At 38.4% G+C, this 27,063-nt stretch overlaps 1 protein-coding gene across 3 annotated transcripts; it reads left to right on the forward strand.

Moving 5' to 3' along the window:
• The first annotated feature begins 2,453 nt into the window (after positions 1-2,453).
• On the forward strand, positions 2,454-20,101 carry FBXO25 (F-box protein 25). 3 transcript variants are annotated; one of them, XM_072407596.1, is made up of 11 exons: positions 2,454-2,593; positions 7,149-7,283; positions 7,766-7,866; positions 8,448-8,497; positions 10,172-10,264; positions 10,549-10,642; positions 12,133-12,308; positions 12,395-12,577; positions 14,267-14,410; positions 15,227-15,253; positions 17,502-20,101. In XM_072407596.1, the coding sequence occupies exons 2-11, from the start codon at positions 7,159-7,161 to the stop codon at positions 17,589-17,591; spliced, it is 1,083 nt and encodes a 360-aa protein (XP_072263697.1). In that variant the 5' UTR covers positions 2,454-2,593; positions 7,149-7,158; the 3' UTR covers positions 17,592-20,101. The 3 variants fall into 3 exon arrangements, with proteins under 3 accessions (XP_072263697.1, XP_072263699.1, XP_072263698.1); XM_072407597.1 differs by having other exon boundaries at positions 2,523-2,593; positions 7,152-7,283; XM_072407598.1 differs by lacking the exon at positions 15,227-15,253.
• Positions 20,102-27,063: the final 6,962 nt, after the last annotated feature.

Here is a 27,063-nt window from a genome sequence, read left to right on the forward strand (position 1 = left end):
ATTATATTTGTTTGCCAGGAGTTCAGCAGTCACACAAGCCCAAAAATTAGCCATACATTACTGTTACTGTTAGCAATCCTTTTTCTGTAGGAAAATTGAAGACAGATTTTTAAAAAAATCAAAACCTTTGACAACCGTTGACATTTAAAGATTAAAATTAACTAATAATTGTAGCCAGCAATAAAACTACAAAACATTCCCTATGGTCAGACTGGGTGGGCTTGTGCTGAAAAGGACAGGGATTAAATGAAAACTTTTATTATATATAAGAGGCCAATACTACAGAGCAAATCCTTCCAGGGTTTCTCATTATTTTCATTTCCTCCCACCTTATTGCTAATAAGCCGTCTTCACTGCACCATTGTATTAGTTGTGACAAGCTCAAATGTATCCTGACACAGAGCAGAGGTAAGAGGAAACAGGTGTCCCTTTCTTCTCCTACATATACAGTTCAAGCTGTCAAAAAGACAAATACCCCATAATACCTCTCCTGTGAACGCTGGCTCTTGTGTTACATTCTTTTCTACTCTGCAGGGAAACAAAATGAAGGTTTTACATTTATATGGGAAATATATGGGAAATATGTTTAATATTAAATAGGATAATATATATAAATTAACAAATACTTTCTAATAGAAGCTGTGACAATTCATTTTACTTTTACAAATTAAAGTTTTTTTTTTTTAATCTTTTTCAGATTTTAGAGGAAAGATGCTAATGAAGGTATATCTGTAAAACACAGCTGTCATCATCTTGTCACCTGCACATTTGGAAAAGAAAGGTGTAAGGCACTCGGAGCAGTCACTGTACTAATAGGAAAGCAGCTTGTCAGTTTATTCTACCTAGAATGACATGATAGATAATGGCTGGAGGCTAAGCCTCTGAAAAGTCTCTGGGTCCTAGTGAAATGAGAAAATGATGCCTTCATGGTGTGGAAAAGACAGGTTCACTTCTTATTCTGGTCACATGGGGTGGGGACCAATAATGAGTGAAACTGAGAAGCTGAAAAAAATTTCATGTAAATATAGCTTTTGCAATTAACTTTAACAAGGCCTCTGAATACGCTAATGTCATTGAAATTCCTGAAGAGAAGTGTCAGGGGGACACTCTCTTATCATCTGTCGTCTGGACTACTGTAACCTCCTCCTCTCTGGTATTCCACTAACCCGACTCTCTCCTCTACAATCTATTATGAATGCTGCAGCCAGACTCATCCATCCTTCCCACCGCTTCTCTTCTGCTGCATCTCTTTGTAGTTCTCTTCATTGGCTTCCATTTCAGCTTGGAATCAAATTCAAGCTCTTGTGCTTTGCCTTTAAATCCCTCCACAGTTATTGTCCCACTTACATTTCAGACCTGATCAAAAAATACTCCCCTAGCCGCTCTCTTCGCTTCTCCAATATCCTACCACTCTGACTTCCTCACTCATAACCTCATCACACCCACTGCTCCAATACTTTTCCAGAGCCGCCCCAATTCTCTTGAATAGTATTCCTCGTCCTATGCGGCATTTGTTCCTACTTTCTGCTCATTTAAAAGAGAACTCAAATAGCCAATAGCGGTCCAATAGTTGACTAACCCTTTATATAATTAAAAAAATGTGTTTTATTTAAATACTTTATTTTTTATTTTTTGGGAAGCTACAGCGGTAAAGACTGAATGGTAAACCCGCATCCTCCCCCTGCATCCCGCATCCGGGACCCCTATATCACATTTCCCAGGAGGCTGTGGGCTGATCTTGGGCGATGTTAGGCATGCACATTACATTATCAGGAAGAAACGTCACCTGATTTGCACCTGCGTAGTGCGACATTGGATGACATAAGGAGAAGCGGAAGCAGAATGGAGAAGATGGGAGCCTCTGCTTTCCAGTCTATGCCCGAAAGAAGGAATGGGACCCGCTGGAAGAACGGGACGGCATGGGACTGGCCGCAAAGGGGTCTATTAATATTATTATTATCATTAATAATATTAAACAGGATTTATATAGCACCATCATATTACACAGGGCTGTATGTTAAATAGGGGTTGTAAATGACAGAAAGTGACACAAGAGGAGGAGAGATAACAATGGCTTTACACATATAAAGGTCATTTCTTTAGGCCCCCATGCAGAACTCTTTGGCCCTTCCCAGGTGCAGCCCTGCATTACATACACATTGATAGGTGTTTATTATTTTCCGTCAGGCTACACTATGCCTGGGTTCGGTGTCTTTCTGCCCCTGGACTGTGGAGCATATAGCAGAGTGTGTTCTGTGTTTATCAGTGTTACATTACTATTATGGCTGACATTATAAAGCAGAAAGATTGTCACTCTATAATGGCGCCGGCCCTTCCCACTCCCCCTGCGCCACATCAGCCTCAGGGACCTGAGAATCAAAACAAAAACACGTGGTCTGAGTCACCTGACTACAACTCTCCGCCAATCAGCCTAAAGCTTCCGAGCGTTACAAGTTGGCCGGGCGCGTCACTAGTTGCTAACAAATGGGCGCGGGAGTGGGCGGAGATAGCGGTGTCATTAGCATATGATGTGAAGACTTCCGGCAACAAGAGGAGCTGAGCGATTATATGTGCGGAGGAGAGAAGAGGACAGGTAAGGGGCCGACTGGCTGCTGGAGATATAAGACACGGATGTCACCTGAGGGGAAGGGGCAACATGTTGGAATTAATTTATATACAGTGTGTTAGGGATGACAACCTATCTATATAGGTGTGCAGCGTATCCATGGTGACATCCTGCTCTTTTTCTGATCCCCCACTTCCGGTCTCGGTATGACATTCACTCTGTGCTGGTGTACAGGGAGCTTCTGCAGGCAGAGCAAGTATAATATTTATATATATATATATATATATATATATATTCTACATGGTGTAAGGAAGGGTTAAACCCCTGTCATATACACCTGTGTCCCCAATTCTCTTCATTTCCTGTTCTGTAGACTCAATAGGAAGTGAGAAGCAATGCACCCCATATGGAACTTTTCCCTTCTATTTCTCTTCTGATGGGAACTTGGGAACCAAACCAAAATAAATGCAGCTTAAAGCCTATTCAATCCTTAAAACTGTGTGTAATATGTTGCTGCTATATATATATCCTGTTTATTAATAATAATATTCACATTTTCATTTTGTAAAACCGTGGCTATACTTTTTTTCTTCTTAACATTTTAGAGGCGATCCCCTTCAGCAGCCTCCTGGGATACATACCTGACTTTTCCCAGAAGGCTGTGTGCTGCTCCTTCTGCACATGCCGGGGATCGAGCATGTGTCATCAGGGGCTTTCCTGTAATGTAAAAGAAACTAGACCTCCGTCTCAGGCATGTGCAGTGAGATCAGGGCCAGAGGAGGAAGATGATAGCAACGCTGGACAGATTGGTGAGCCCCGGAGCCAAGACAGCGCAGACTCACTGGGGTTTGTAGAGGGATTGAGAGATTTTCCAAGTAGGTGAATTTTTTTTTTTTTATAATACTTTAAAATTGTTTGGTCTATAAAAAAAACCCTTCCATTAAAATAGAAAGACCTTTCATACTGACCAGGCCTCTTTTCCTTCTCAAGAACTACAAAATATTCCCTCATTCCTTTTTAATATTATTATTATTAGTAAACAAGATTTATATAGCGCCAACATATTACGCAGTGCTGTACATTAAATAGACAGATGACATTAAATGACAGACAGATACAGACCATGACACACGAGGAGGAGAGGACCCTGCCCCGAAGAGCTTACAATCTAGTAGGTGGGGGGAATTAGCACACAACAGGAGGGGGGATATACCATTCCCCCTTTTTCAGCTATGCATGACGTCATCGTCCATTTGTGTGGAGTCCAATGGAAATCTGACGTTTGTCCATTGCAAGATCATTTTCTCATAGGATTTCACCTTTTTGGGAGTTTTCAAAGGATCTTTTTTTAAAGGCAGCGACCCTAACCTTCCCTAGGCGCTGCAGTCGGATAATAGGTAAGGGAAGTATCAATCTAACTTTACCCTTTACAAGTATCTTGTTCATCTGCATATAGAAGGCGGCTTGGCAAGTAATAGCAGACTCTACATTTGAGTGAAAGGTTCTCTTTAATTCTGTAGCTGTAAATATTTGCCTGCCTGTGTTGTATAAGTTGTCAGAGGCACCAAAGTCCCTGTAGCCATAGGGACTCCCATGTATCAGCACCGACCCAGCACGGTCACACGTTATTTCATACTGGTACCTACCAGGAAATACTTTATCCCTCAGTGCTCAATAAATCATGGCTGTGTGTGTTACTGGGGAGGGAAGAATTTAAAAGACAGCTGTATTTATAAACTGTAATATCTACCCACTATGGACCTGGAACCCACACTACAGCCTTTTACTTACTTGGAGTTGTGGACTTTTTTTTTTTTTTTTTTTGCAAGGTGTTCTTTAAAAGTGCATTCAGGCATAAATATAAAAAGAAACTTTTAAATCAGACATATTCACTAAAATTTAGTTATCTTCCAACAGCCCTCAGTATATGGGTGTGAGATGTTATTTACTGTCATACAGTCCAGGTCTATTACCTTAGGCCAGGGGTGTCCAAACTTTTTGCAAACAGGGCCAGATTTGGTGTGGAATCAGAGTGTTCATTGTCCTCACACGCACACTATATTGTAGGGGATTCCCTGTGCACACATGGGGAAACACGTCCTGCCGATTATGCCCGCCAAGTAGCGGGCCAATAATTGCAAGGCGGTTAATCAACTGTAATGAAATATAAAATAGGTTTTTTGTACGCGTGTATTTTATTTTGTGGTCAACAGTGCTGGCGGGCTGCATAATAATGATTTTATGGCAGAGACTGCGGGCCAGTGGAAATCTGAACACAGGCCGGACTTTGGACATGCCTGCCTTAGGCAGTGGCGACAATCTAACATGTTTTCAGGCACTGGGTTCTGACAGGGAAGGCAGTTATGCATTTTGTAGGCTTGTTGGTGGGAGGTAAGCAGTATGATAATAAGTGCAGATTACACAGGAAGCTGTAAAGCTGCTTTGAAAATTCATAGGACACTAGCTATGTAGTGTGACGATTGTGAGTACGGTTTATTTTACCCTACTTAGCCACATGCCGTTTATCTTTCCATGACTTATCTCTATAAAAAAAAAAAAAAGTGCTGAAACCCAAACAATTGTATTGTAACAAGTTGCAAAATCATTGCAGTGCGAAGTAGTGCCTTCTAAGGAATCTTTTCACTGCCCGGCCACTGTAGATAATGGTTGAATAACTCCAGAATCTGGTCCAGTTTTTTTTTATCAACAGTTGGCTTCTATTAATGTTAAAGGGCGAAGGGCATTAAATTCCAACCCACTTTCCCAAGAAATAGCCATAATCGTCCAGTTTGTAGCCTTCTTTATGATCTAGGAAAGGTTGTGTCAGGGATTCAGAGGTCAACTTTCTCCTTTGGGGTCTCATATTATGTTTTGTATATCCACTCTTAGTTTTCAATGGACATTGAGTTTTGTTACATACAAAGTTTCTTTGATTATCGATGTTTTGTTAATAAGTAACTAAGGAGAGATGATTTTATTATTCTGTAACAAAGATCATACCCAAAAACAGTCCAATCAGTGGAAAGCAGAGAGAGAATTGTATTTCCTTTGTTCCCTCTTCTGTATTCTGGAAAGATTTAGCCCTGAATTTTCTAAGATCATAGTCCTAGTCCACACAAGCAGATGCACTGTCAAATGTTTGCCTGACTGACTGGTCCAATGGTTTTTCTCGATCAAAAACCCAAAACATAGCACCCACATTAACAATATTCTGTCCTGATCATTGAATGGGTTGGAGTGACACATGAGAGCTCCTGATAAGATTTGCTGTATCACCATCACCACCATCATCATCATCATCATCATCATGTACACACGGCATTACCTGTGCACTTTTTAATCTTAATTTGCCATCACCTATAATCTATGCATCTATCTCTGATCAAAAACCCAGAGACTGAACTCAGAATTACAATAACAATTGGTCACCTGGTGAATTCGCTTTGGATCTAAACCTTTATTGGATCAATGATCGAATAGGAATTAAAAATTGGTCAACTTGGCCGTACCCATCACACAACTTCAGCTAATTGCATCTAGGATTGTACAGTCTGAATTGTGGTAGCAGCAGAAATAACTTGTAATTAAATATTAACATTATAATCATAGCTCTCTAGGTATTTATTAACAAAAGATAGATAATATGTGGATGTGTGCTGCTTTTACACAATCATAATACATAAAAACCCTTTGGTGTCAGCATTTGTGACCATATATAGAAAATATTTAGTACAAGTTACCTTCAGCATGGCCATATTTCCCAGTTTATATGATGGTAAATAATGAAGCCTTTAAGCTCCAGATTTTTTTGCTTCCCCCACAGAAAACAGGCATTTACCACAGTTTTATCAAGCAGATGGACCATTACTTCTGTAGGTGGAACTAAAAAAGCAAAAACATTCAGTAGGCAAAAGATGGACCCTGGCAATGATTTATTGCTAAGTGCAGCACTCTTTAGGGAGTCTCCCTCACCTCCTGCCCTGGTGAAAACATTATCACACAAAGTAAAAATCTAATTAAAAAAGTCAAATGAATGGTCAGCCAACACACCAGAATGATCAATAAAAAGACGTGCAGAACTTTTAGAGGTAACACACCAATGCTTGTCCTCTGCCTGTAGAACCTTGATAATGTGATATGCATGATAGGGATGACTCTCTAATAGTTAAACCAGTGCTGCCTATTCAGCGTGTGAATAGTTACTTTTCATGAAATTATATATTGTGTTATGTTTACTGGGTTTGAGTCTATTTCAGTTGAGTATTACAGACTGTTTGACAACTTTGTATTTGCACCATTATGGCTGTGCTAGACAAGTGATGTCCTCAATCTCCCTCCCAATATATATTCTTCAACATGAAACAAAGGACCCGAGTGATGGGAGTAATCATATATAGCAGCCCCACAGCACAACCTATACTGGGTGGTTTGTTTGTAGAAAATTAATGGTAGCAACTCTACTAAACTAATCCTGTGGTGTATATTTTATATAGAGATTACCTGTTATATACAGGTTACCTGTTAATAGCTCTTATGACTATGCTTGGGAAGGATGAATGAATGAATCTATTGCTTTGATTAGCAGGACAGTCATGCCGTTTTTGGGCCAAGATTGGCGTTCTCCAGGCTGGACCTGGATAAAAACTGAAGATGGGTGGAAAAGGTGGGAATTTTGTGACGAGGACCCAGAAGAAAATGACAACATTAACCTTGAGTTGTAAGTATACCACAACCTATTTTTTTATTGTAACAAAATTTAAAGAGACATTCAGAGCAAACAGTTTATCAAAATTTTACCAAGTGATCCATCACTTTACTAAGCATTGTACCTTCATGATAAATTAGTCATTCTATAGTGAATTAGTATCATTACTTTCCTGTAGCTGAGCAGAGGCTGGTCCAGACATTAGTAATGGCAAATCAGAAAGGGGTACAGCGATCCTACTGACTGAAAGGTTTATGTATCATGAAAATGGCTGGATTAAAAAATGTCACAAGCAATAAATGTAAATGTATTATATTTCCATATTATTTTGCCTGCAGTTTTACAATTATATGGTAAATTATGATATGCCCAATGAAGGTGAGGAATGTGTTTAATGGACTTTAAATAATGTTTTCTGATTTACAACTTTACATCTAAAGTTTTTATTTTCTTTAGTAATTGAAGTGTTTTTTTCTTTTTCCTGATTTTTGCAGGCTAAATCTTAATGATCAAGAACCCTACACACCAGAAAATTGTGCATTCTCTGCTAATAAATCAGAAAAGGAACAGTTCAACAATGTTGCAAAGTCTCAGTGTAAGTGCATTGCACGTGTATAGCTAAAATCCAGATAAACTGCTACAAGTTGCTTTAACCTGTCAGGGCATTTTTTATTTTAGTTGATATCATTCGGACATTTACAAAGGATTACTGTGCTAAAACCTGTATTGTAAAGTAAAGGCACTCGGAGTTTATCCTCTATTGTTTTAGAATTGGGACAGTGTAAATTGGCTTATTTCATGCTGTGCTACTGTGAGGTGTGAGCTATTTGTGTTATTTAAAGATAAATCTCTACCTTTTAATAATGATTTAAAAAAAAGAATTGATACTTCTTTTTAGATGTGACCTGAAATTGTGTTTTATACTAAAGAGGTAGCTCCATGACAAATTCTCAGAGGACTATCAACCATCACTCTCCCACTGCATCTAGAAAAACAACAAACAAAGAAATGCTTAGAATTTGCCAGTGTTCTAAATATGGTAGAAGGCCTGCCTTAGATATCTATACATAGTTTTTAGAACCAGCTTTTTATTGAGAATTTTATACTGAGACTTTGTTTAAAGGCTTCTAAGAATAAAAGTTTTTTTGTTTATTTTAATTTTTTTTCTTTCTTTAGATTTTTACAGAGATAAATGGATTTATGTTCAAAAGGGGAGTACACGGGAGGTAAGTATATTCTACACCAGTCAAAAGGAATCTCTGGACAGATAAGGTAAGCAGTTGTCACCAGAAGATAACATTTTTATCATTTGGGCCTACTGCTTACATTTTAAGGCTGATACAGTCTGTTGATGTTATCAGATGAGACAAAAATCTATATACTCATGTGTGCATGCAGTGGTCAAACTGTTGACAAACTAAGAAACCTTGATAGTTGTGAGTTAATGTGGTGATTCTACATTATTGGAATATTACAACTTTTTTTGCAAATATATATAATTAAATTACAGAAAACAAATAGAGGTTTAATTTTCCTTCACATTAACTCCCCTATTGGCCCAAGGACCAAGAAGGTTACTGGTGCCCCCATTCATTCTTTATTGAGCTGTAGTATCTCACAAGAAAGCAGCTCAGTGGTGAGACCTGAGAGAGCAGTAACCACACTGTAACCTTAACGCTTGTCTAAACCTAGCTTAAGAGTTTTGCAAAGTTTTTCTACTGGAGACTGCATTCCTCAAAAAAAGAAAAGGACCTTGGTTATTTCATATCTCGGCAACATTTTCAGTGCAGCAAAGAAAAAATATTCTTTTCAGCTCCAGGCACAAAAGAACTTTAATTTAAATCTCTTCCCTAACCTCCTGAGCGGTTCATTTCTGTCTGGATTTATGTCTAAAAGCGATTACATTGTTTTTCACGAAAATTTATTTTACAGTATGTTAATAGTATGAGTATAAAAAAGTTGGAAACACAAAATTATGTCAAAATAATAAATTAAAAACAAAATAAAAAACACAATAATAATATACTCATACTGTTATAAAATACTGTAAAGTAAATGTTCATGCAAACAATGTACTGCTTTTTCAAATATAAATCCACTGTATTGCATTCAATACAGGTATTTTGTATTAAATACAATACAAATGGATTTTAACATGAGACATGTGGATGTCTCCTTTAATCCCTTGATTGGTGGAACACTAATGCAAAATACTTCTGAATGGAATGCTAGACTCTTTCTCAAGACAACCATTCACTGAGGACATAATAGACTGTTCTACCTTTGTCTGGTCCAGTAGACCAGTAACCTTTCTCCTTCCTTCTAAATGTTTAATGTAAACTGGGAATTGGAGGAAAAAATACAGACTCATTTTAAATATTTTTTAGGGACTTCCAGCTATAGGGCCAAATGCTGTATAAATTGAACATAATTGTACTCTTATGGTCCACTGTACATTTTACAAACCCTTACTTAGACTTTTAGGAGAATAGTCCTTCACACTATAGTTCTTCCATAAAGTGGCAATATATCATCACTTTACTGTTGTGTAGTGCAATAAAAAAGGACTACTCTTTAATTGTTGGTCTTGTGTTTGGCTACTTTGGCCATTGTTGCATTCATATTTGAGTAAATGTAATTTGGGATCAACAAAAGCTCCAATCCAAGCAGTGATTGTGTCTGCAGAACTTTGTCAGAGGCAACTTTTTATTGAACATTGCAAACATTATCTGTGACCATACTGAAGGGTGATGAATAAAAAACCTTATTAAACCTTCCAGTAAGTTGCTTTTAGATACAAGTATATAAATCCATTGTTGTTTGCCCCAGTTGTTTGTAGACAGAAGCGTTTATTTGCTTTATATTGTTGCAAATTCTAACATTTCTCTATTCTGTAACAGAGACATGGCTATTGCACCTTGGGTGAAGCATTTAATCGTTTAGACTTTTCAAGTGCAATTCAGGATATCCGAAGATTTAATTACGTTGTCAAGGTAAGACTTTTATTGCTCTGCAATTTATTAGTGAGTCTTACGGATAATTTACATGACAAATTAATATGACACAGGCAACAATAAAGCCTGCTTAGGGTTCTAATCCTTTTCTACTCTATCCATGGTATTGTTATTCATATAATTTTTGTAAAAGTTGCATGGCATGTAAAAGAGTTTTTCAGTTGTTCAAGCCCAGGGGACATGCTTGTCCTTTCAGGTGAAAGTTTCTCTGTACTGGGTAAGCTTTCATCTATGTCTTCTAACATACTTCTCTCTATCTACAGCTGCTCCAACTGATTGCAAAGTCTCAACTGACATCGCTGAGTGGTGCAGCACAGAAGAACTATTTTAATGTTTTGGAAAAAATTGTCAAAAAAGGTAATATCCATAGCATTATCACTGTGAATACATAGGTGCTCTGATTTTAGGAATTCTGTATTAAAATTCATTGTTTACATAAACCTTTTCAGGGCAGGGTCCAGGGTCATTTGCAGCCCCTATTTAATGTACAGCGCTGCGTAATATGTTGGCGCCATATAATAAGTTTTTAATTATAATAACATCCCCCTGTGATGTATGCATGTATGAATATGCTTCTTTCCATCCAAGTTTTGAAAGGCTTTCTGTCCGATTGAAATATAGAACAAAGCACAGCAGCATACTGCAATGTTGCCTGGCAGACAAAATGATGATAAATTATAAATAGATGATTTTTGTTCTCATTTTCTCACTAACATCTATGCAGTTAAATTTGGGTGGCTGTTCAATGATCGTGCAGCATTATCTGCCCCCTTTGCTCCCTAACCTTTCTTGTCTTTGACCCAGCTCTTTCATTAAATGGTTTCCATGTCATACGTAGCTACTATATAGGGCAGTGTGCAAATAAATGCAGTCTGCCTAGGAACATCCACTCCCCTATACTGACATCTATCAAGGTATTTTGATATTTCCTTTAGTACTTCCAAGAACCAGCCCACTGCTTGCATCATGGGCTCCTGAGAGGAGTTTTGAGACAGATTGCTGTGATGTTTTCAGGAAGGTATAAACACTGCCCTGCTGACTGCTCCCATCAACCATAACCTGCCTTTGTTGCAAAGGAATTACAGGGACCCAGTGAAATTACTTCAGGGATGAACCTGTGAATGCAAAGTATGAGCAGAATGAGCTTTAGCTTTAAAAAGTGATGGGGTTACAATATCTTCAAGCTATAATGACAGTAGATAAAAGCTACTGAACACCGAGAGACACATCCACAAAGATTCTTTGGTACGTAGATGCCTTATTTACGGCACACTCTTTCCCCAGCCCGGCTCCAGGACATTATAGAACTCTTTAGACACACCACATGGTATGACCTTAGGACCTTGGGTAACGTCTGAATTCTTATATATAATTCCTTTACTCTAAATCCAATATTTGCAGGGTAATATTGTATAATAAAGTGTCTATTCCTGCCTAACTGTTTTCTTTTTTTTTTCTCTGTAAAGGGGTTAGGTTTTCTGTTAATTATTTTGTTTAGTTTTGTTAAAAATGTTTACTATACTCCAAGAAAATGGAAAATCAGAGTGGGGCAGCGTTAGTTAACAGTGTTTGACCTGTCATGATATGTATAATTATGTATTTTATCATACTGTCACAAATCATTGTAATGTTTAATATTGGTTATTATACCTACCTGCTGCTAATAAAGACCTTTTTAAAAAAAAAAAAAAAAAGTGATGGGGAATATTTACCTGCCAACTCAATCCAATATTGAAACTTTTAGATTTTGATTAAAGCAACTTGATTGTTTTTGTTTTTACTTCTTCCTAAAATATGCAGATCTGTCAGTTATGACAAATTCTTTAATTTTTCTATAAATTTTTCAGTGCTGGATGATCAGTACAATCCACGTTTAATACGAGAACTCCTTCATGACCTGAGCTCCACACTGTGTATGCTGCTGGAAAGATTTATATTGGTTGGAAGTATCAACATCTGGATTTGTCGCTTAGAGGCTATCCTTTCTTGGCAGGAGCAACTGATGAATCTGCAGATCAATCCGGTATGGCCGTATTGCTGAGATTTCTCTGGTGGGCAACACTAATTATAGATGTTTATAATGATTTACTGTTTTGTTTCTTTTACCAGCAACTTGGCAATGGCCTTAACTTCTGTGATATGCCACTGCACATGCAAAACAACATATTTCACAGGTTCTCAGATGCCTGGGACATCCTCAACCTTGGCCAGCTGAACAGAACTTTGCATGTTCTAAGTGAAGACCGCCATCTCTGGAAAACACTGTGCACATATCACTTTACAGAGAAAATGGTAACAAATTCTACAACAGAATCTTTTCCTGTACTGCCCTTTAACTTTTACCTACTTTCTTCCTGCGGTATAAAAACTTTGCTCAGCATGGTGCCCAGACTGAATTGTCATTGACAAAGCTGATATTCCCTAAAGCCTTGTACAGACTTAAAGAAATGTCTGAGAATTATCACTGGAAACAATATTTCATGATATAGCCTGCACTTGATTCTTTTTGCCTAATAAGCATTTTTCGTTCTTTTTTCCACCCCTTCTCCTCTTTGCAGTTGATAAAAATGGTAATTGTCTGTGATCAAACTTTTGTTTATGGCTTTAATCCTTACTTGGCAGCCTTGCATTGAACTATTTCATGAAAACAAGTGAGTCATATTCCAGTGAATTGCTGTAGCTCTCCAAATATAGAGTATTCTGAGCCTACTTGTAGGCTTTCCATGCCAATAAAACCAATATGAACTAACTTCAAGTAGGAATCTGTGTGCACTGCTGCAAAGTAGAATTTTTTTTTTCCAAGATCAAAATAGATAAGAGATTATCGGCTTTTTGGCAGATGAAATGGTTTACTAAAAAAATATGTGTGGTTAACATACTGGGTTGAAACATAGCTCAGCTACTGGTAACAGTTTTGTATACAGGAAAACACAAATGAGCAGGTATGCAATGGCATCCAGAAGATTGCAGTAAGTTTGAAGGATATCTAGTTGTCTCTTTTTCGTGATGCGTTTCGCCGTTTGGCTTTCTCAGGGAAGGGTAGGGGCTTAACTGGCATATTCAAGTTTCAAAATGACATTGTGAACAGAAACTTGAGGATTGGAGGGTGAGGAGCGATGGAGTAGTTTAGGATTTAGGGAAAATCCTGTGGCGACAATGTGATCAGACCAATGAGTCCAGGCTTATGTGTTGGTAGTGCCAGGGAAATGCTCAGTAGTAGCCAACACAGTCACACAAGTGTATAGGGGTTAAATAAAGGTTTGAAATGGAGGCACAGAACATCACAGCCACCCTGAGGATTTCCCAGCTGGGCAAGTTCCTCAAATTTCCATTCACAATGTTATCTTGGAACTTCAATATTCCAGTTAGTGAGGAAGCCAAATGGCAAAACGTGTCCGTAAAAAGAGACAATTAGATATTGTTCAAACGTACTGCAATCTTCTGGTTAACACTTATAATAAGCACATCTGCTTATTTGTGTTTTCCTGTATACAAATCTGTTACACGTATTTTGAGTAAACCATTTCAGTTGCCAAAAATCTGTTCCTCTTTTATCTGTTTTGCTTTTAAATTACACGCAAGGCTTGGCACCTTATATTAAGACATGGGCTCTGAACCACTAAATACCTCATATATATGCAGATGACATTGCAGGTCCCCTAAGCGTCCAAGTAGAAGTGCAGGGTTCCTGTATTTTCTTCCCTTCCCCTTTCTTAAAGCAAAATTCAGTGCACCATTTGGTTAAAGTTCGGTTCAGATAGGTTCCTGAAACAGTTTCATATAAACATATTGAGGCTATCGAAAGGTTTTTTTTTTTTGTTTGTTTTTTTTTTTATACAACCCTGTCATTAATGTTTAGCAGACCTTTATGTTATTCAGGTTGTTCTTCTTATCACACCTAGTAATTGTAGAGCACATGTACGCATTTGAATTTTTACAGATGCAAATGTTTTCTTTAAAATTGCTCTTTTTCCCCCCCAGTTTCGCCAGCACTTGATCTTGACAGAAAAAGGTCTTGTTGACTGGAAACAGATGTTCTTCAGACTCCAAAAGTTCTACCCCAAAAGGGAACAATACGGCGACACATTGCACTTCTGTCGTCACTGCAGCATTCTGTTTTGGAAGGTGAGAGATTTGTTACCATATCATTCCATGTGCTGCCTGCTTGGATATTTTTTATCTGATTTGATTTTTTGGTGATTTTTATTCCTGTGTAGTTCTATGTTTAACATTTACATAATGTTGACTGATTCCCCACCTCTGCTGCAAATCTGCTTCAAGCATCAACTACTCCTTTGATAAAACAATATTTTAGTCTGTTTTGAATTTTCCCCCTGCTAGTTTGAAATTGTTTTTTTATAATATTTGCAACAGGAAAGAAATCCAAAAAGTAGTAAAAATGAAGGGGGGAATGGTTTCATTAGATTTGAATTGAGAGGTTAGATTTTGAGGTTTTATACATATTCTGGACATTTTGCTGTAAGCTGTTCTTTATACAGCAGCCAATAAGGATTCTACATTGCTAAAGTCAAGGAAACCGTCCTGTTACATTTCATTTTTTCCTCCTAAATATCTGATCTCCCTGCTCTAGGTGTTACAGTGTTGTATTTTATTTGATGTGCCGTGTTTAATGACTAGAACATCACACAGGTGCCTATATAGCAGTCTTTCTTGACCTTTTTACCATGAGGGAACCCTTGAAATAACTTTCAGGTCTTCAGGGACCCCCTCCTATAATACTTTATCCACAGCTCAAAGTACATTAGCATTGGTGGTCAGTGGGAAGAATGCCTCTTACACTGCTGACTAGTGGGACAAATTTCACAAACAACTGATCATTGTAATAATCTATTACAGCCCTATAATTTTATGATGGTGTGATTGTGTTAAAAAAGTACTGATTGTTCCTTTTCTATTTTTCTTCTTTGTTTATCTGTGAAGGACTGTCAGCTAGCTCTTATCTTTAAGGTATTTGGTGCATGCTTCTCTCATGATGTGTGTGTGTGTTTGATATATGTTAATTCTTTGCTCCAACCTTATGAGTGAAAGTTGCTGAAAGCAACTGTCGGAGTTGCCCCTAACCATTCTCCTATTTACTTTGTAGAAATATAAAAGGGTTATATAAACATAATAAAAATGACAATATTATAAGTAATGTACTAGAACTGCTCATCCAGAAAACAAATCAGATTCCTGCTTCCTTCCTCTATGTAGTTTGTACTGTAGACCAGTGGTCTCCAACCTTTTGGAGCTTGCAGACCACTAATCTCAAGGACTCCTAACCGTGCATGTGCGGGGAGCAGTGTGTCACTCAAAGGAGAAGAAACTTTTCCCCAGATTGACATCATGATGTCAGAACATGCCTACTCTTCCATCACAGGTCTGACTGAGCCCTGTGCCTGCAATGCGTACGGCAGACGTGGTTTGCAGCTCTGGCTGGTGGGTCCTTCTCCCGACCCCACTAGACCTGCTGTAGACCACAGTCCCATTTCTAAACTTCTAATTGTATATTGAGCAATCCCCCTTGATTTGGCTACATACACACATCAGATCATTCTCATCCAATAATTGCCTCAGGGCTGGTATCAAACAAGACAGGAGTGTGCAGCTCTCGTTGTCCTTTGTTCTGTCATCTGTCCTGGCGGATCCACAGACGGCAAACCATCACAATGAAAGTGAAGGAGAGAGGGCAACTGTGGGGTGCCGCTCCATTGTTTTTCTCCCCTCCCCTCTCCATAAAGCAAAATAGTGCTGTACAGCACTTGTTTACGCATCGTGCAGTCGTTTTGTCATTGGAAACGTCGTTCCAATAACAGTTATTGCACGTGCCCTATTGTATGCAGCCTAAGACTCCTTTTTAAACTTGCTTTGTGTCCCAGAGACACAGCATTAAGTCTACAAAGCAAAGTGATATCCTCTTTAACTTGGTTCTCACAATGGGCCATTTCTCAAATATTTGTATTAGAGGCGGCTCAAACATTTGTAGTTTTTCCTCAGTACAGTACAGGAACCAAAGGTGATTCTTCCTAGCAGGGCCACAGACAACAATAAAAACCTGACAAGATTTCTAATCTTTCCACATTTAACCCAAATGTAAAAAAAAGAACTTGCAATAACATTAACACTCAATGTTTTTCAGTCACCAGGCATATTCATTTACTAGTATTTGCCTGCAGTGAAAAATGACATAGATTAACTTCCATTTGCATGTTTGTGTCTGAATTTAACATACAGTTTGAGTCTTTTTTTTTTTTTTTTACACATTAACTGATAATGTGTAACTGATAACTGATAGTCCTCAATAGTTACTCCAGTTTTTGGTGGATGCTGAAAGGTGATTTTTCTCTTGTGGTCTCCTTGATGAGACCCCAGGTAATTTCGGTACAGTGGTCTCCACTACCCCTAATTAATCTACAGTTTAATAATAATAAATGCAGATTTGGCACAGTCATTACATGGGGTCCTTGTTAGATTTTTGAAATTTTGGAGATTGCAGCAGAAGAAATAGGATTACACAGGTGGATGAAGATTTTGCAGTATCAGAGGTATATAGGAACAGGTTCAACCACCAGGACAGTTACTCTTGTCTGTAGAGTCTCCAAGTGACATAAAGAACCAGCACACACACTTCAACAGACTCAGCTCATAGCAGAAGCTATGACCATTTAAACTTCTTTTACACATACATAATTTAGTGGTAATAAATATACAGTTGGTTGCCAGTTTAGGCTAATTTTGGTACAGCCGTCTCCTCTACCCTGTCCGGCCATATGGGGTTACTCACCTGTCCCCATTCCATTTGGGGTGCCTCCATATTCTCCCTTCTTTTCTGTGGCACCTTGATTGGCTGGGCCAGGATGACGTAACTCCCGCGCACCCCTGGCACACTCAAGGGAGCCTCAGATATGCCAGTTATCCCTGACAACCCTGTGCAGCTCAGCGAATGCTGACAGATGTGTTGGGCAGGTAAGAGCAGTTATTGCGGTAGGGACTTTGCCTGTCCCCTGCTGCAATAAGGACCTGCCTGATGAAAATCCTAAAGCTTTACCTCACTTTATAAATAGTATTGTGCATAATAAATATTACATTTTTGTAAACTGAGAGTTCACCCCCTTATGAAAGGACCCATTGCAAGTATTTATTTGGTGAGCTTTGTATTTTTAGAGGGACAAATGTTCACAATTTTATTTAATGTTTTTTTTTTTCCTCCTGTTAGGACTCTGGACACCCCTGCACTGCTAATGATCCCAGTAGCTGTCTTACACCTGTCTCCCCGCAGCACTTTATCGACCTTTTCCAGTTCTAAATAGAGCCCATTGTGCTGTTATGTAATTTGTGTATAATTGATGTATTTTTAAAGGACTCGTGTGCTGGTAGTAAAAAGTTTATGGAAACTGTATCTCTGCTGGACCATGGTACAGATAAGAAGACCAAGTATGTTTTATCTCAACATTATTATTATTAATAATTTTGTTTTGTATTCTGTTTCTTTACACTAATTAGTTTGACTATATAATAATCATGGCTAGTTTTGCACTGTAAATATATGGTACTACAGACCTAATAATATTCCACACCTCGTTTTTACTTATGTGCACTTTTTAATAATATATATTGACATGCAGGGCAAATGTATTTATCAGGGGCTTATAGGCTGCTCTACGATGATGCACCTTAGGAAATGTCGCTGAGCTTTTTACCCAAAGCTGATATTACAGTTTTTAGTGGCAAGTTAAATCACCAACCAGTGCCTTACATCTGATTCTCTTAGGTAGCGTGTGCATGTGAATTCCCAGTGTCTGCCACCTAATGCAGCTATTACATAGGTGCTGCCTCTTCCTGCAGGAAAGAAAAGAGAATATATTGTCAATTCACAAAACTGCATGGCTTCATGTATTTAATAATTATTATACATATCAAAACTTTCAGGCCAGCTTTGCTCCTGTATAGTGCACAACTTGACTGTAATTGAGTTGGGTTGAATGGGTTGCCTACACATCCAAGTGTACCAGAAACTTCACCTAACCCTTTTTAGCAATTCGGTGCACTACTTCCTGTTTTAGTAATGAAAGGCGCTGCAGTGCTCTAACACATGCATGGCGCAGTACTTTGTGCGGTTAGGTGGTTGTTACTGAATAGCAATTTAAATAAAAATTGTAAATTTTATCCAATGACTCCCTGGATCAGTGACAACCACTCCCACTCATTCCTATGTATTGGATCACAGACAGGAATTTAAGCACTTTTGAACTGTCACTGGAGTTTGAGTGAATTGACATAAAGTGTTATGCTGCGATAATTTGATCTATAAGGCAGCAGGGGGAAGACACTGGTGGGTTGTTTGGCACATTTATATATCACTGAAATATCAGCACTGGGTCAACTGGCCCTTTAAAACCTATTTACATTTCAATGTTTAAAGCCCAATCTTCACAAAGTCTTTTTCTGGGTTTGGCATCGTTAGCAATTGTGAGTGGCCATCCTGATGTAACTCAGATACGCACAAGAGGTAATTTATCCCAGCAACAAGGAATGCCTGAAGTGTACATTGGGTTTCAAATGCACAGTTCATGGTTTCATTAAAATAAATTTGCTAGCAGATAGTTATGAAACTTAAAATCCGACTTTCTGCAGCTTCTCAATAACAGACTGATTTAATAGTTCTCCAAGGCTGGAGAGGATACACTTTTATCAGTGAAGCTGGAACTGATCTGGTCCAGGATTGAGACTTTTGCTAACAAAACAAATGAGCTTTAAGAAATCCATTCCAGGTTTGCTGGATCACCCAGCTTCACTGATGAAAGTGTATCCAACCTTGGAGAGCTTTGATAAATCAGACCCAATGTGTCTGGCAATTGTAAAAGTTCATTAGAGCCTCCCACAGATTAGACCCCCAAAAGGCTGCACAACACTACACTGGTCTCTGTGGTAGGGGAGTCTAGGGGGGCTCAGAATAGCCGTACTTGCGTTTAACATTGGACCAAATGTGTTGTTTTTTTGTTTTTTTTTTTCTTGATGCTTCATTCAGTGTCTAGGGGAGATTTACCACCCAGCTGCCTCCATAGACTGGACTTGGATCCATTTGTCACCCCTTTGCATGTAGGCACCTGGGAGCTGTAAAACACCAGCAGTCTCAATTGTCCTAGAAAAGGACATGTTAAGAATTCATAAGGACTAGGAACATTACTGATAGATCCACTATAAAAGATTATATTAGTGCAGGCAGACCTAAATCTGCCGTTTTGTTAAGTAGCTTTAATTCATCTGAGAATAAATCAGATGATACTTGATCATAAATGTAAAAGGATCAATGTGTAAAAGTACATGTGTATCTATAGAACATTGATTTGCACACTGGATGCATTTTTATTTTCAAAAAAATGTGTATAACTTCTTGCACTTAAATGAAAACTCTGCTGAGTTATGTTTGTGTCTCCCTACAAAATACAGTGGGCATAATAATTTAACAGCAAGAAGGAATGAATGATTTTTTTTATCCTCCTTGTGAATAATGGAGATGTAACAGGTTCAACTGTGAAAAAAGGAAGAAGCTTCATGGACCATGGCTTACCTTGCCCAACGACTGATGTGTGCTGAAATATGCAGCTCCACACAGATATATGATTGGTTCATGTGGCATTTTATTTACATGTTATAAGTTTACTGTACTGTGACGGGTAATACGTTTGAGTCTTTTATACATCCGCCCCTGTGAACTAAGATTTGAATACTTATTTCACCAAAAATGAGATTCCAATCAACAAACATGGCTCTCATCACTGCCATCTAGTGGCAAGCTTGGGAGCATACAGCAAATGACCAATATGATTTTCAAAGGGCATGGCACCTTTTTATGCTATTACTATTCTACTTTTTTTTTTCCAGAATACTATTTTATAAAACGTGCTTATTTTTTTGTTTTCACAGTAAAAAAAAAAATTATAAGTTTGATTGAAGTTGTGTTGTTGCATATTTGAAGAAATTATTATTAATAATATATACACAAAGCCAGGGAAGGCATCTGTGCATACAGAGAATTATTCCCTCAACCCCATTAATAAAGAAATGGGGTTTTTCCAGACAGATATATGGATTGTCTCATGCATAAAATCCTTCATACCTTGACCTAAGATGTCCCGGAGCACATAGGCTTTCCATATGATTTGTTTCTTTTTATGATAGGAGGACATGTATTACATGTGGACTTATTAAAGGAACATTGAGACCACAGTTGCCATCCTGTCCTAAACATTCTGGTTGGACTGCTCTGACTCAAGGTTTGTGACCCTTTAACGTTATAAAAAATTGCTACATTAATCTTTGATATTGCGTTTTTATTGCAGTTGAAGATATCAGATGTTAACCACCTGGCCATTAAACCTGACCTTGCTTCGGGGGAAAAACGCTTGCAAAAAGTGTTCAACCCGAACTTTTCTCAGGTGGTTAAAAATATAAACAAACGTTATATTGCAATCCGATCGTCATACATTGTCATACAACGTCTGTCCTCTTCCTTCTTCTCCCGGCGAGTGCAGTGACGATCTCCAGGGTTTCCCGGTAACGTCGCTGCATGCGTCGGTGCGGGAGGCGGGGCGGGAAATTCAAATAACTTTGTATTGAACTCAATACAGAAAAGCTGTATTGAGTCCAATACAAGGAAATCTTTATAAAATATATAAATAATTGTATTATATATATATATTATATAAGCTACTATACAAATACATTACATTATACACTATTTGTTTTTTTAAGATTTGTTTTTTAAAGATTTTTTTTTTTGAGTAATTCAGGGAATTATAGCCTACAATCTAAAATAAATTTCCATGCAAAAAATTTAGGACTTTTTGCATGAAAGTATGGAAGTTCGGAAAGAATTAGAGCACCCGGCGTTCGCGTACGCGTCCCTCGGCGATTCCTGATGATGTCCGTGCATGCGCCCGTCGATGGGGGTCGTAGTGGGAAATTCAAATATTTTGAGTGATTGCAGATCCAGGAGTACAGAATACCTCTAAGACTATCTTTAGTATCCTTTAGGGGGGTTTTCTGCTTGTTATAGCAAATTTATCATACCGGTAGCAGTGTATTGTTTTAGCAACAACAACTCTGATAAAGAACAACAGATCTTTAGTTTATTAGTTTTGTTTCTTAGTTAAAATATTTAAAAACAAAAGTTGTTGCTTTTTGTTTTCTGGGAAATAGCGCACTTCTTGGTTTTGGTTCCCAGGCATTTCTGTTCCTACCGCCTCATAGCTGTAAATCTGTATTTTGAGAGTGTAAAGCAGTACACTTTCATGTAAATGTAAACATTTGTGAGATGGACAGATTTTGTAATACTATCTTTTCTGCAGTAAAATATTCTTCCTTCAATATTTCCCAAACTGTAGATTTGGCTGTACTCTGTGTACAGTCCTGGAATCTGATGAGTTCAATGAACTCCAGTTCTCATGCCCTGGAGTTAAGGTCACCCTGGCCTGGCCTAGTTGAGATGACCAAGGATCCCGAACCTTGAAAAATGTTGAGCAGAGCAAAGGTGAATATCATGCTTTAGGGAAATGCTTCTTCTGACCCCCAGTCTCATGAGATTCAAAAAGAGTGTGCTGTGCTGCTCACTGTACATGCCACCCCAACAAAGAGACATTGTGCAGAACAAGACATGGCAAGTTATTAATGGGGAAAGATCAGCAGCAGGAAGACCACAGGCAATGCTGGTGATGATCCCTTGGTCCTTTGCCTGCTATTTCTTGGACACAGCTTTAGTTGCTCTTGAATACTATGATTTGGCCTGGTTGTTTTAGTTTTCCTGTCTTGTGTATGAAAATTATTTGTATATACAAATACTAAATGCAGGCACTCATTTCCATGTATGGAAGCAGTGGATGCTTATCTGAGCTGTTGCCTACAGAGTTAAGGTGAAATTATACTTCAATATTAACCACGTCACCCCTTACAATATTCAGCCACCTTTTGCTGTTTGCTACACTGCAGGTAATGCAGATTAGGAGCTTCTCTCTACTTCACATTTCTGCTTAGCTAAAGACACAAACGGGCCTATCTAATAAAATATGAAAGAGTGTAGCAAAAACAGCCAATCAGACTCCATCTATTTGTCCAGTGTATAGAAAGGTGAAATCTTGTTGCTAAATCTTGCTGCATTGATCACATTATTATTCTTATGCTTCCATATCTATGTGGGTGTTATGGTTTTTGCAATGCTGCTTTCACATGCACAAGAAAATGTGCATGCCCTGCCAGAATGTAATTCACCTGATCAGTATGTGAAATAAAAAAGAGAAATTGTGCTAGTTTAATGAAAACTTGCATTAGTTTTGTTGCCTTGGATCTATCCTGTATGCCCTTGGCTTGTGTCTAGACAATTTGAGATAACGCTGTGCTAAGCTTCTCCAAATGACCTCCTCCTCCTCTATCCTAATAACATGTAGAAAATATCGAAAATAGAAGGGAAAACCATGCATGAGAGGAGTGTTTCAGAATTGTTCAGAAACCAAAGGGAAACTGGGAGATGGTAGCTAATTACAAGGTGTACCTGACATGGTGTTTCTGCTCATAAACCACTGGTTAGAAGGAGTTCTATGTAGAATAATATTAATAATGAAACAGGCTGACCTAGGTACATTGGGTCTGTCTATATTAATCAGTATTTTACCCTGCAGGTTTAGGAAAGGTATAAACTGCTCACTGGAAATGTAAAGGGAGAATAACCGCAAATAAAAAGATATTCTCAGTTGCAGAGAAGAAAACGTGTCTGATTATAACAGAGCTTCTCCTTACAATTCAGGTGAGGACCACTCACAAAATAATGAACCACATGCCCAATAGTTGACCCTAATAGTTCATACAGTTCGGTATAACAAAATTTGACACATTTCTTTGTAATCTGTGTTTTCTCCGATAAAGAATAGACATAAGCCACAAATGAAATTATCTGGCTGCTATTGGTGAACAATCCAATAGACATACGATTTTGTATATGATTACAGAACCAATAATTTGTTACTTGAAAAGGAAATGGAAAGTAGAAGCCAAGCTCAAGCAAATAAGACAAAAAGGGCTAGTCACCAGTATTGCCTATAATATAAAGCAGTAGCAGAGTGATTCTTGCATTGCAGGTCCTCAGATACATCTTCCTCTCCAGCAGGGATAACAGTAAGAAGCAACACAGCATAAGAGGTAGCATTGCCTTAGATGATTTCAAGCTGCCTTTATACAGATATGAGACTATTAATAATTTTAGCCAGTATTTAAATAGCGCCAACATATTAAGCAGTGCTTTACAAAGTCACTTGCTGTCTCTTGAAGGAGCTCACAATCTAATGCCCCTACCATAGTCATAAGGTCAATTTTGGGGGAAACTAATTAACCTAAATACATGTTTTTGGAATGTGGCAGGGAACCCACACAGGGAGAACCTGGAAACTCTATGTCCTGGCCGAGGTTCAGGACCTAGCGCCGCAAGGGCTAGAGTGCTAACTTTTGAGCCACCGTACTGCCCATGGCTACAGATCTTAGATACCTTCACATTTCAGGATGTGTTCAGCTACTTTACAGGAGGAATCTCAGGCACATTATTATCAAATTACAGATACTGATTAGGCACAATCATTTTTAGAAGTGTTCTGTCAGACACTTTAATAAATACTTCATAGGATAATATAGTACATAGAATACATAGTACATAGTACAGAAACCTTAATCCTGTCGATATTGTACTAAAAACAAAAAAATTGAATGTGTATAAAGTTCACTGCATGCCATTTAATCAAATAAAGGAAATACCAGGCAGGTGATTATGAAACATTTAGGAAAGCGATGCACGTCTCCTCTTTCCCTAAACTATGCTAGGTAAATTGCTGTAACAGGAGGGGGGTAGATTGATCTACCTATAAAATCTCTGCATGTAGCTTTTTCTATAAAGAGGAGTGTTGTACTTCAATGTGCCTATCTGGCATCTCCCAAGGGGGAAAACTGTCTATATATTGGATATATGTTATCATTTTTCCTTTAGACATCTCCAGCAAAGTACAATCTGATTATTAAGAAAATATAGTGGTCCGCATCCTGGAAAATTCCAGCTGACATTTGCACACATTACATTGTGATTTTTGGCTCAGCGATGGTTGTTAGTCAGTTTTGTGCACATGTTCTGCCAAGGCCAGACAGATAAATCTTTCAGTGAGTTTCATTTTCCTGACAAATAATGTCAATAAACAGCACAAATGCAGGATAAAAAAATATATTTATTACTAAAGGCCTTTTTTACGATGGTTGGAGCACTAAAGCCTCAAGAAATATTGAGTTTGATTTTAGATAAAAGTCTGACCTTCCTGTTCTGATGGATTTCCTGTATGTAGTAAAGCTCAAGATCCTACATGATCCTCTATATAACTGCTTTGATATTCTGCATCATATTAGTTTAATTGCTGATGTCTACTAAACCAGAATATGTAGCCATGGGCCTGCTAAATGGCTGGAGGTACCTGTGGGGTTTACAGCTGCACATTGGATCTGGGGGCCATTGCACACTTGAGTTGTGATCCCTTATCACCAAAAGTGTTATGCTCCTTTTTCTGCAGTTCTATGGAACACACCAAGCCGCCAAGAACAGTATATGTTGAAGCATGTGACACCTTGAGGCTAAGCTATCATCCACCTTTTGCAACACTCAATGGTCATCGTAGAAGATGATCAATAGCAGTAAGGGACTGAGTTTTTAACAACTTCAGTCTAATTGTAACATATATCTTCTGCCACTATATATATATATATCATTCCCCAATCAGTTCCTCTGAAATTTGCTGGTGGACAAATCTACAGCAAATCGTCGCAAAAAAAGTGCACAGCTGTCACAGTAGGAAATGAATAAGAAAGAAACAAATTTTAAGAGTGACTTGAAAGGGGAATAATTGATAAATAGAGTCCATAGTGTCATGGAATCTGGGACAACTTTAAAACCTTTTTAAACCTTGTTTAAAAGGAAAATGCTTAAAAGAGAGTATTTTTTCTACTATTTGCTTGCTAGTTCCTTTTTATGAACAGTTTGTTAACAAATTTGACTACTTCAAGAAGAGTCTTCCCTAGCACAGCCTTCCCTCTCCTGAATATCATAGCCCTCTCCTCTTCTGGAGGGGTTTAATTACTGTCTGTGCTGGTCCTGCTCCTCTATCTGTCCCCTCTTCCTCCCTACACATAACCTTTTATGCTGCAGATGGAGAAAAGCAAAGGTGAATACTATAAAGTGTCATTTCAGTCTGCTGGGGCTGCAGATATCACATCTAAGAAGGCTGTACCAAGCGGTATTCCTAAGGCTTCTGAATGTTCACACAAAGGAAGATTATACAGGTAAAAACATGCCTGATATACAATAAATGCACAAACAATCTTATGGAAATGTTGCTATTGAAATACATGGTCTGGCAATAGGGTATTTTTCGGAAAATAATAGGAAAGTTGGCCCAAATGCATGTACCCCTGTGTATATCTCAATGCAAGGGCAACTGCATTCCTGTACATGCCATGCCTGCTCTTTAGCCGCACCGGTACCAAGGGATCGATTTAAAGTTTAGCAATTTTCTACTTCCCTCCTGTCCATGACTTCTGTTCTTTAGCATCTGCCATTGACCTCTCCTCCAGCTTGTACCAAGCCTGCCATATGAACCACTATTCAGCAATACAGAACTCATGCCCTTCCAGTGCCCATGTGCCCTTTACCATCATTAGGTTCACCCTGGGCTGGAGAAGCACAATAGACTACTTCCACCATCCCAGAAAAGTAAATCATCAATGCCCAACATTACTAGAGCATTATGAAGAATGTCTTCTGTTTCTCACCAGGCTTAGGAGTCAGTAGTACCCACATGTAAGGAACAACAGGAAGTGGATCCACAACTAAAATAATGGGCCTCTAAGCCTAAAAAGGGTCCACGTGTTGCTGCACAGTCTGCACAATGATTTTTCCACCCCGGTTATATTATCTAATAAGTCCACTTGCTCTTTCTTTACCAATTATAGTAATCTCAGCACCACTATAAGATTTGTTTAGTGTGGGCATTACTGTTGCCAAGTACATTTTATTCTATGTATATCATGGAAAATGAGCTTTTGGGAGGTTTCCAGGAATATAAGTATCTTTCTTGTAAAGTAGCCATAGTGATGAGTGGATTATGTATCTACACAATGCCATCCCTGGTCATACACCTGCCAAGCCTTAACACATTTCAGCAGCTGCCATCATATGCCAGTGGGCATGACCAACCACAGTTTTTCCAGTTATAGCTTCACTTCTATAAGCAATGAATAGGACAATAGCTGCCAGTTTTGCCAAAGGCAATTACTACATAGCTCTAACCACAGATAAGGGTGTGAAATAAGTCCTAGAGGAAAAGAAAACCTGTTATTAAAATAAGGTTTCCACTCTGAGCCAGAGACATATTGTTCACATTATTCACCATGGCAATTCATCCTTAAGCTGAATACAAAATCATTTTGCAAAGGTTGCAAAGGTTAGACACTTGTTCCGAGGGTGAAGATGCTTTTTGGAGGAAGGCTAAACTTATGCCTAACTCATGGAGCCAGTGCCCAACTCACCACTGGGACGGGGTTTTGGCATCATCCTGTGTAGGTCAAAGTACATAGATATGTACTGAGGAGGATGACGCCAGTTCAGACTGGTAGGGCAGCAAGGCCACTGGCATGGGTGTTTGGCACCAGTCTAGCACAGTGAAAGCTGGGAGTTTCACCACAAAAATATTATCTCCTAT

Source organism: Pyxicephalus adspersus, chromosome 4 (assembly GCF_032062135.1).
Source record: "Pyxicephalus adspersus chromosome 4, UCB_Pads_2.0, whole genome shotgun sequence".
NCBI lineage: Eukaryota > Metazoa > Chordata > Amphibia > Anura > Pyxicephalidae > Pyxicephalus > Pyxicephalus adspersus.